The 12,182-nt window shown below is 39.2% G+C and overlaps 1 protein-coding gene across 1 annotated transcript in view; it reads right to left on the reverse strand.

The window, feature by feature from the left end:
- The window catches only part of eci2 (enoyl-CoA delta isomerase 2), a 100,832-nt gene extending 90,372 nt beyond the window's left edge, over positions 1-10,460 (reverse strand). The window contains exon 1 of the mRNA XM_028803946.2: positions 10,310-10,460. Coding sequence (XP_028659779.1) covers positions 10,310-10,362 — 53 coding nt within the window. The 5' untranslated portion in view covers positions 10,363-10,460. The remainder of the gene's footprint in view (positions 1-10,309) is intronic.
- Positions 10,461-12,182: the final 1,722 nt, after the last annotated feature.

A 12,182-nucleotide genomic window follows, 5' to 3' on the forward strand; every position in this document is an offset into this window, starting at 1 on the left:
AATCACTGTCATACACATTAATCACTTATCCTTCATTCCAATGAGCTCAACCGATTTTAATAGCACAGTTAAATCAAATGTGAACTTTAAAGCTTTCAATACTCATAACAAGAAAACATTTGCTTTTTGGATGTATTCGTGTATAATGCAAAAAAAAAAAAAAAAACCTGCTGTCATTGTCATTTTTATCCATCAGTGTGTCTGCATCAGAGGAATAATTTTGTTAAAATTTTGCACATTTATTCTATAATGAAATGTGTCCAGAAACTTTCATTTTTATTTAGGCATCATCAAAACAGTACAAGATTTTGATTTCAAAAACTACCAATGAAAAGCACGGCCAAATTTTCAAACTCTTTCATCTTAAAACAGAGGTATATTCCACGCAATTGTGACTAGTTTAGATTTCAAAAAGTTACTTTGAATGGTATTGCCTGAACTTGTATATTTTGCACATTTATTTTCTTAATAAGATCGACGAACTGGCCGCGCTGGTGAAAAATGTCAGAACCTACAGAGAATGCAGCTTGTTGTGCTTTTGCGAAACGTGGCTAACTACCACCATCCCAGATGCTAACGTGGAGCTACCCGGGTTTAGCACAGTTAGAGCGGACAGAGATGCAAGTACCTGCGGGAAGCACAAAGGAAGACTCGCTCTCTATGTTAATACATGGTGGTGTAACGCTGGACATGTTAACGTCAAAGTCTCCACTTGCTGCAGGGACATCGAACTGTTGGCCGTAAGTTTGCGTCCCTATTACTTGCCCAGAGAGTTTGGACACATAATTGTTGTTATTGTATACATCCCTCCTCGGGCGGACGTGGAGACAGCGAGTGACATCATCCATTCTGCTGTTGCAAAGTTACAAACGCAGCACCCTGAGGCGCTTGTGCTAATTGCTGGAGACTTTAACCATGTGACGCTGGACAAAACATTACCTGCCTTCTCCCAGTATGTGGACTAACACCCGGGGAAATAAGACTATTGATTTACTGTATGCAAACGGTAAAGACGCATACAGCGCCACCCCGCTGCCTGCGCTTGGGAAAGCAGATAATAACCTGGTTCTGCTTCAGCCTCACTACAAACCAAGAGTGAGGGTCCTACCTACAACCACACGCTCATTCAGGAAGTGGTCCATGGAGGCAGAGAAGGCTCTGAGAGAATGCTTTGGAACTACAGACTGGGATATCCTGCAGGGATCACATAGTGAGAACATTGAGGTTAATGACTGCACTACTGACTACATCAACTTCTGTATGGACATTGTAGTTCAAGTAAGAACTGTACGCTGCTATGCTAACAACAAGCCATGGATTACAAGTGACATCAAGGGCCTTTTGAACCAGAGGAAAAGGGCTTTTAAAGGCAGTGATCAGCATGAGCTCAAGCGGGTGCAGAAGGAACTCCGAGTCCAGCTCAGGGCGGCGAAGGAGTAGTACAGAAGAAAGCTGGAGCAGAAGTTGCTGAATAACAGCATGAAGAAAGTGTGGGATGGGATGAAAATCATCACTGGCTGCAGCTCGAAGCGGGGTGCCACCATCGAGAGAGACGTGAAGAGAGCAAACCAAATGAACAACTTCTTTAACAGGTTTGACCACCCTAACCCACTCTCACTCTCACCTCGGAGTACTGCACCCTCTACACATCCTTCTGCTGATACCAGCATAGGAGAGACATTCCCACCCACAATTACAACAGCGCAGGTGAGCAGAGAGCTGAGGAGACTTCGTGCCAGCAAAGCAGCGGGTCCAGATGGAGTATCACCATGACTGCTGAAGGTCTGTGCATTGGAGATGGGGGGTCCTCTACAGCAGTGGTCCCCAACCTTTTTGACAGCAAGGACCACTTTATTAGATGTAAATTTTTCCACGGACCGGTTGGGGGGGTTGGTTGGGGGGGGGCAGTTTTATACACAATTTACATAATAACTTTAATAATAATAGAAATGTTAAGCAGTTCGCATACGTTTGCAATCTGAGATTTTTCTTCTTTTTTTGCATATAACAAAGACATATGCTTTGTATTTGCCATTCCAACAGATTGCACATCACAAACATTAACACTGCTATCTTTTTTTTGTGTCTGCCATTTCTATAGGAGGGTGACAATGAGTTAAATTCCAATGGATGTTTTTCAGATGTTGACAAGTAATAAGCAAAAGGAATCACTGAAAACCACAGACAACAAAAACAGCAAAAAAAAACAAAAAAAAAACAGTACGAGGAAAGTTCGAAGAAAGAGATTTTTTTACAATGTTTCTGTTTGGGGATCGTTGTGCAAACGTGCACATCTGAGCTGCGACCACAGATCTAACTGCTCTGTGGATGATTCGTTCAAGCATTTCAAGGTCACTTCGTTGTAATGAAAGCATCTGTTGAACGTACTTCGTAGTAACGTGATTTCTATAGAATACTTTGTTGTAATACTCTCTCACCTCGGTCTCTCTCCTCTCTCTGCGCCGCTGCAAAGCCCCGCCCGCCAAGCGTTCTGAAAAGTCTGAGTGAGTCGCCGTTGCCGGCAGTTCTCTCGCGGCCCGGCTGTCAGATGGCTGTGGACCGGTAGTGGGCCGCGGACCGGGGGTTGGGGACCCCTGCTCTACAGCGCATTTTCAACCTGAGCCTGGAACAGGGGAGAGTCCTGAGGCTTTGGAAAACATCTTGCATCACCCCAGTCCCAAAGGTATCACGTCCTAGTGAGCTGAATGTCTTCCGGCCTGTTGCTCTGACATCACATGTGATGAAGACCATGGAGAGGCTGCTGCTTCACCACCTGAGGCCACAGGTTCAACACGCCCTCGACCCCCTGCAATTTGCATATCAGGAGAAGGTGGGAGCAGAGGATGCCATCATCTATATGCTACACCGATCCCTCTCCAAATTGGACAGAGGCAGTGGTGCTGTAAGAATGATGTTTCTAGACTTCTCTAGCGCCTTCAACACAATCCAACCTCTGCTCCTTAGGGACAAGCTGACAGTGATGAGAGTAGATTCATACCTGGTGGCACGGATCGTGGACTATCTTAAAGACAGACCTCAGTATGTGCGTCTTGGGAACCGAACGTCTGACATTGTGGTCAGCAACACAGGAGCGCTACAGGGGACTGTACTTTCTCCGGTCCTGTTCAGCCTATATACATTGGACTTCCAATACAACTCAGAGTCCTGCCACGTGCAAAAGTTCGCTGACGACACTGCTATCGTGGACTGCATCAGGAGTGGGCAGGAGGAAGAGTATAGGGACCTAATCAATGACTTTGTTAAATGGTGCAACTCAAACCACCTACACCTGAACACCAGCAAAACCAAGGAGCTGGTGGTGGATTTTAGGAGGCCCAGACCTCTCATGGACCCCATGATCATCAGAGGTGACTGTGTGCAGATGGTGCAGACCTATAAATACCTGGGAGTGCAGCTGGATGATAAATTAGACTGGACTGCCAATACTGATGCTCTGTGTAAGAAAGGACAGAGCCAGTTATACTTCCTTAGAAGGCTGGCGTCCTTCAACATCTGCAATAAGATGCTGCAGATGTTCTATCAGACGGTTGTGGCGAGCGCCCTCTTCTACGCGGTGGTGTGCTGGGGAGGCAGCATTAAGAAGAAAGACGCCTCACACCTGGACAAACTGGTGAGGAAGGCAGGCTCTATTGTTGGCATGGAGCTGGACAGTTTGACATCTATGGCAGAGCAACGGGCACTAAGCAGGCTCCTATCAATTATGGAGAATCCACTGCATCCACTAAACAGTGTCATCTCCAGACAGAAGAGCAGCTTCAGCGACAGACTGCTTTCAATGTCCTGTTCCACTGACAGACTGAGGAGATCGTTCCTCCCCCAAACTATGCGACTCTTCAATTCCACCCAGGGGGGTAAACGTTAACATCATACAAAGTTATTGTCTGTTTTGACCTGCATCATTATCAATCTTTAATTTAATATTGTTTTTTTGTATTAGTATGCTGCTGCTGGAGTAGGTGAATTTCCCCTTGGGATTAATAAAGTATCTATCTATCGATCTATTTATCTATTTTATTTCCTGGTTTAAGTCCTATCTGACTGACAGGCAATAGTTTGTTAGTCTTGGCAAAAGTACATCCAGCTCAGTGCCAGTCACACAAGAGATTCCTCAGGGCTCTGTCCTCAGCCACCTGATTTTCTGTATCTATATGCTTCCTATTAGCCACATCATGGACTGGGTTATCATTTTTATGCGGAGGATGCTCAACTCTATTTCAATGTTAAAAGTGAGACTTCATCAGCACTTCTTCAGCTCACAACTTGACTCTGTGAAATTAAAACCTGGATGGACCAGAACTCTTGAAAATTAAATTGCAACAAAACTGAACTCCTGTAAATTGGCACTACCTACTCAGTGTCTCTTGACGGTGATCTCATCAGACCTTTTTCTGATGCAAGGAATCTTGGTGTCATTTTTGATTCATCCAATAAATAAACCACATTAAGAAAATGTATTACTTTCACCTCCGCAACATATTCTGTGTTCGCTCATTTCTCACCTTTTCTAATACTGAGAAACTTGTCCCTGATTTTTATCACATCCTGCATCGATTACTGTAACTCCCTACTGGCAGGTACTGCTTTTAATCTTGTATCACAGCTCCAGTTGATGCAAAACTCTGCTCCTCTCCTAACATGAACCAGCACCACTGAGCACATCACACCCATCCTGCTTCGTCTCCACTGGCTCCCTGTGTTTTACAGAATTGTTTGTAAAAATTCTATTATTAACCTACAAAATCTTAAATGGCCTTGCACCAGACTACATCAGTGACCTTCTCCATCATTATGCTCCTGTTCACCCCCTAAGGTCCCCCAATTCTGGCAATTTTGTTATGCCCTGCACTAACCTGCACTCTATGGGTGACAGGGCCTTTAGCTGTATTGCCCCCACACTTTGGAATGAGCTTCCAAAATTAATTAGATCAGCTGACTCAAGTCATTCTTTTAAAAAACAACTTAAAACTCATCTGTTCAGGAAGACATTTAACTTAACCTGACATTCTGCCTCCTCATTCGGTATTCCTCTGTCCAGATGCCGAGTATAATTTATGTATGTGTTATATCACAAACAAAATGTTACCTGCTAGGCTTTTCTTTCAGTATTTTACTCTGCTTTATTGTCTTTTATTCTATTTAATGCTTTGTGTACCCTGTATCTATGTTTTAGTGTTCTATTCAGGAAACATTTCTATCCAATGTTACAGTGCATCCGGAAAGTATTCACAGCGCATCACTTTTTCCACATTTTGTTATGTTATGGCCTTATTCCAAAATGGATTAAATTCATTTTTTTCCACAGAATTCTACATACAACATCCCATAATGACAACGTGAAAAAAGTTGAAGGTTTTTGCAAATTTATTAAAAATAGAAAAACTGAGAAATCACATGTACATAAGTTTTCACAGTCTTTGCTCAATACTTTGTCGATGCACCTTTGGCAGCAATTACAGCCTCAAGTCTTTTTAAATATGATGCCACAAGCTTGGCACACCTATCCTTGGCCAGTTTCGCCCATTCCTCTTTGCAGCACTTCTCAAGCTCCATCAGGTTGGATGGGAAGCGTCGGTAAACAGCCATTTTAAGATCTCTCCAGAGATGTTCAATCGGATTCAAGTCTGGGCTCTGGCTGGGCCACTCAAGGACATTCACAGAGTTGTCCTGAAGCCACTCCTTTGATATCTTGGCTATGTGCTTAGGGTCGTTGTCCTGCTGAAAGATGAACTGTCGCCCAAGTCTGAGGTCAAGAGCGCTCTGGAGCAGGTTTTCATCCAGGATGTCTCTGTACATTGCTGCAGTCATCTTTCCCTTTATCCTGACTAGTCTCCCAGTCCCTGCCGCTGAAAAACGTCCCCACAGCATGATGCTGCCACCACCATGCTTCACTGTAGGGATGGTATTGGCCTGGTGATGAGCGGTGCCTGGTTTCCTTCAAACGTGACGCCTGGCATTCACACCAAGGAGTTCAATCTTTGTCTCATCAGACCAGAGAATTTTCTTTCTCATGGTCTGAGAGTCCTTCAGGTGCCTTTTGGCAAACTCCAGGTGGGCTGCCACGTGCCTTTTACTAAGGAGTGGCTTCCATCTGGCCACTCTACCATACAAGCCTGATTGGTGGATTGCTGCAGAGATGGTTGTCCTTCTGGAAGGTTCTCCTCTCTCCACAGAGGACCTCTGGAGCTCTGACAGAGTGACCATCGGGTTCTTGGTCACCTCCCTGACTAAGGCCCTTCTCCCCAGATCGCTCAGTTTAGATGGCCGGCCAGCTCTAGGAAGAGTCCTGGTGGTTTCGAACTTCTTCCACTTACGGATGATGGAGGCCACTGTGCTCATTGGGACCTTCAAAGCAGCAGAAATTTTTCTGTAACCTTCCCCAGATTTGTGCCTCCAGACAATCCTGTCTCGGAGGTCTACAGACAATTCCTTTGACTTCATGCTTGGTTTGTACTCTGACATGAACTGTCAACTGTGGGACCTTATATAGACAGGTGTGTGCCTTTCCAAATCATGTCCAATCACCTGAATTTACCACTGGTGGACTCCAATTAAGCTGCAGAAACATCTCAAGGATGATCAGGGGAAATAGGATGCACCGGAGCTCAATTTTGAGCTTCATGGCAAAGGCTGTGAATACCTATGTACATGTGCTTTCTCAATTTTTTTATTTTTAATAAATTTGCAAAAATCTCAAGTAACCTTTTTTCATATTGGCATTATGGGGTGTTGTGTGTAGAATTCTGAGGAAAAAAAATGAATTTAATCCATTTTGGAATAAGACTGTAACATAACAAAATGTGGAAAAAGTGATGCGCTGTGAATACTTTCCGGATGCACAGTACATATACAGTACCTGCTGTTTCTTTCTGAGATTCTGTGAAGCGCCTGGAGCACGAAAAAGGCACTATATAAATAAAATGTGTTATTATTATTATTATTATCCCCAATGTCAAAATAGTGAAATCTCAGCAGATTTGCTCATGTCTGCAGTGTTGGCTTGTTCCTAATGTTGCATATGCGATTGCGAAAGCAGCTTGTACGAAAACTTGTCACAATGGTTTTTCTTGCTGGTTAAATCTGTACCAAGTAAGTAATGATCTTTATCAGTGTGAAAGTTATATATATATTATATATATATATAAAAATAAAAAATCAAGCATCTTAACTTAGAAATGAATAGAAAAGTAAATAAGCTCCCTAAGTGTGGTAGCTCTGTGACCCATACGCATACAGTTGGTAAAGTAGAGCAGCTTCTAGGTTTGCTAATATTCTGAACAATCAGTCTGAATTTAGAAATTACCTAATACAGACAGCAATGTTAAGGTAGAATGTTTTAAATACTAAAGAGCTGCAGCTGATGCAGTAGCCCCTGAAAAAATTGCTAAAAGAAACTTCCAGCACCAAAATACCTTGGAAGACCCACATACTGTCTAACCTTAAAGCCTTAAAATTTGGACAAATGAGGGGGGAGAAAAAAAAAAACAGGAACAGATTTGGACAATTAATCCACTATGTTACTCTTTAATTACATTTTTTAACTAGCTCATAATACAAATAAAAATCATACAAGAGTAAATGTTATAAACCTAACAGTGTGATTCTGTAACAAACCTGATAAAAAAAGCATGCTGTTACAAAAACAGCTTTAAAAATTGTTTCTTTAAATGAGAATATCCTAAATTACCATGGAATTCATTAATTCAACAGTACAGATAGAACATTTCAATTTTTATTATTAGTATTAAGAAGTATTATTGCACATAGCAATATAAGCCAGGATGTCCATAAGAATATATTTATAAATGCTGAATCAGTTTTTAACATTTAATTAAAAACAGGTTAAAGACTAAAGTTTTCAAGATTTCATTAAATATTAAATTATTTTAGGGTCCTCTAGATTTTGATTACTTTACTTGAATCATTATAACATTTTTATCAAGTAGTCTACAGTAAGTTAAATTGGATAAACCTGTGGTAACCAAGACAGCTTAAAGTATTACTTATTATGCATTAATTTATGCATGTTCATAAAAGGCTCCTCTTGTCCACCTTGGGGTCATCATAGAATGCTGCATTTTCTTTAGGCGGAAGAAAAAAAGTTCAGGCGACCTCATAAACGTCTGCTAATACAACTCAATTATTCATCTAACCATATAAGGTTTCATTTTTTTAAAACCTGAAAACCGTGTAGATATCAGTGAATTATTATCCCCACTTACAATAATCAATGTTAAATTACTTATAATTTTTATTACTTTACATTGAATACAGAGATTTATTGATCATCTGTCTCTCAGTTGCATTTGCAATTACATTGTCACAGAAAGTAAATCAAAGTAAACTAAATTATTAAATTACTGAAAGTTGACATACCACCAGTAGCAGGCAGAATATTTGCTGCACACCTTAACTGACAAGTTTCTAAATAATATCTTATCGTTTTTGATTCCACATCTTAGACTATCCCAGTAGAACAGGCACTAGGCATGGAACAAGCTATGAAGAAAGGCAAATATAATAAACTATTACATTGTTACTGTTAAGGTTTGAAAAATTCTGGAATGAAACAAACAACAGATCTACAGACTTCCATAGTAGGAAAACAAATATTTGATTAAATATACTTAATAACTGCAGAATACTTGAAAAACTATTTCTGAATAGTACAGAATGCAACTGTCTCCAAACATGAATGAGCAAATTGAGAAAAAAAATTACGATATTTAATACGCAAGTAAAATGTATAATTAATCAAGTCACCCATCTTCACTTAAAAAAAAATGCAAGCATACAGATGCTTACTATGTAAATATAATACAAAACATCCATCCATTTTCCAACCCGCTGAATCCGAACACAGGATAATACAAAACATTTTGCTTCAAAGTTTCCAATTAACAGGTTCTCTGCTGCATTGTAAATCATTTAAAATTTCGTACCTCCAAATGCATATACATGTACACAAATATACTAGCCTTGCCCAAACTGTAAGTCAACTATTACAAATAAGCTAATCACATAAATATATAATATACTGCTACAACATGCAACATACTCCTGCAATGCACACTGTAGTACCACCAAATTATTATTGCCGATTACCATATTTATTTAAATGGCAACTTAACAAATATGCAGGAGTGCATTCAAATGGCTAACATTTAGAAGTGTCCGATATGTATTATCACTCATAAGTTTTAGTATCAGTCATGCATTACAAACATAAAACAATGAGTTAATGAAGTGATTATTGATCTGTACAAATTGTATTAGAAGCAGAAAAGAAAATTTAAATACAGTACTGTATAGCTTTAAGAATTTTTTTTTCAAAAACTGTTCATAGTTGTCTTAACTGTTGTTTATTCTTGCTCATTATAACCTGTGTCCTATTAAATGTACCAAAATGACAACAATTTCGAAAAAAAAAACTTGTATTTTATTTTAATTTTACTGTATTACTGATTACTATGTACATGCTGCATTTATCAAGAGAAAGACTCTTTAAAAATTGTATTTATCTCAAACATTCTGTTACGTGAAGGATAAACTAACCTTTTCTTGAGTAACTGATACGCAGTACTCAGCTCAGCTTTCTGTTCGTGCTAAAGCTGACGGTTATTATTTAACATGTACAATAACTATCCGTATACAGGCAGGAGTTGAGCTAATATGTGTCCCTGTCTTCTGTTGTTTCCGGTCCACGTGTGATGCCGGTGAAATATGGGGACAAATAATAATTATGATGAAGTCAAAATTAAACTTGTACTGTTGACATTAAGATGAAAAACTATTTCTATAAATTAAAGGGAGTACAATTACCTATATAACGACAGAAAGGTAATCATTATCAGACTCGCATAAGTCAATTCAAAGTCGCAGGGCATCGTCAGAAACAACTAAACATAGGAACAAAAAACAGCCAATACTATAAATAGAAATTTATCATAGAGGTAAAAACAGAATGGATTCGATTGTTCTTAATGGCTTCGTTAATATTGCACGACCACTCTACAGGTAAAACTAAAGACTCTTTGTTTACAAATGCTTTCAGCTTAAGAGAATAATCGTGACGTGAATACGGTTATATGTTTTTAGATGATGTTTTAAAATACATATTTTTTGTACTGACTCTTTGCCTGGCAATGATTAAAAATAAAAAGAATTTTGCATATGCATTTCACAATGTTATACTATGCATATCTCAAATCAAATTATGCATTGACGATGTTTTACGAGTTGTCTTCCTTTAAAAAAATAAAAAAAAAACTTTTATGTACTTTAAACGTACCTGCCTGTCTTGACCATAAAACAGTGCTTTAATAAACTTATGGAAGCAGCCATTCCAGTGAGGTCACTAGTACAAAGTTCATTCGCAAATGCGTCCTAATCGACCCACTGCACGCTCCACGCTGAAAAGCACGTTGACCACGCCCACCTCGTATCAGTGACGCCATGCGTGCTATGAATGAATCCGCTGGCGATTACTTGCCCTGCAGTTTATTATGATGGGCTCCATTTCAAGAAAAATATGTTCGGAATCTGTCGTTCAAATATTGCGCAATTCAAACGTTAATGAGTGTATCACTTATGACATTTATCTTTGAAACAACACCTGTGACATTTACAATAGCATTCCGTTGTTTTTATTCCACGTAAGAATTATGTTGAAGCTGTGCTACATCAGTAAAACAGCATTTCAGTCTAACTGAAATTCCTACAGCGAATAAGAAATCAACAGAGTGCAGAGTTCGTGATCCCTACCCTGACACAAGTAATAAAATTGTTTTCAGCAAGAAGCAACTATTTCCAGTCTTATTTCTGTATAACTTAAAACAATTTTTACATTCATTTAAAACCACATTCTCAGACAGAATTCTATATACTGTATGATATAGTTTGTGCAGAGTACCCACATAATTCTGAAAAAATACATAAAATTATATGAACGTTAGTCTTGAAAAGTACACTGTATAAACAAAACCATTATATATGAATCATATGGTAAACAGTGAGGGATCATAATAAAAGCAGTTATGCAAGATAAATGATTTATGTATATTTTTGATATCCTAATAACATACATAAATACACTATTCACTAATTAAAAAATTATGATTGAAATTCTGTGAAGAAAATCTTTAATCCATTTCTTGAACCTGCTTTTTTAAGATTGCTGAACTGGAGACTATCCACGTGGTACTCAGAAACCAAAGCTACGTAAGTTTATAGGATCATTATTGTCACATGTACAGAGTACAGTGACTGTCTTACTTGCATGTGCTAATCAACCTTCCCTCAAAACTTCTCTAGACCTTGCCTGAAAAATATAGGTAGCAATCCTTCACAGCAATATGTGTTTTTAGTATGCTTCATATTTTTAGGTCAAACATTGTGATATTTTTCTTAACCATTAGATAGATAGATACTTTATTACTAAAAGGAATTTAATAATAAAAAAAGTTTTTAGTTTTAGTCTAGTCAAGATGAAAATATCAACTTAAACCGATTGAGATAAATTACATGTATTTTCTTGTACCGCATGTTGCCACACAAATGCGCATGGGAGGCAGCTAAAGGGCTTGAGTAAGAGCAATTCCGAATCAGACGATGTGGCAGAGTGCACTGATTCTTTTTTTCGATTTCCTGCGGATCATTCACGGTAGATTCCACCTGGCCCTATTTACGTCACTTCCGGGTCTGAGCCTATGGAGGAAGACATTGCCGGCTCCGGCCCCTTTGATGTCACGTCCAGGCTCGAGCCTACGGCTGAAGACCCTTACGATCCCGGCCCCTTTGACGCCACTTCCTGTCCTGACCTTTAAAAACCTCCACCTTTCCTCTATTCCCTCAGTTCTGTTTTGGACTCCATTTTATACACATCAGTGCTGTCATTTATTTGCAACTTTGCAGCCAGGAATCCAAATATACGGGTGGCTTCACCAAACCTTTCTATGGCTCTTTGTGGAGTTTGTGACAGTGTATAAACTGTATATTTTGTTTATATCCATCTACAGATCTGTGACAATATAATTTTCAAAGATTACAGAAAGATTTCACTTCCTATTGTGCACAGATGACATAGACAAAGGGTTCTTTTATTATACACTTATGCAATAGACCTTAGGCAAATAATGATTATCAGATTACAAATACTGTACACA

The sequence above is a fragment of the Erpetoichthys calabaricus genome, chromosome 6 (genome assembly GCF_900747795.2).
Source record: "Erpetoichthys calabaricus chromosome 6, fErpCal1.3, whole genome shotgun sequence".
In the NCBI taxonomy this organism is placed as follows: Eukaryota; Metazoa; Chordata; class Cladistia; order Polypteriformes; family Polypteridae; genus Erpetoichthys; species Erpetoichthys calabaricus.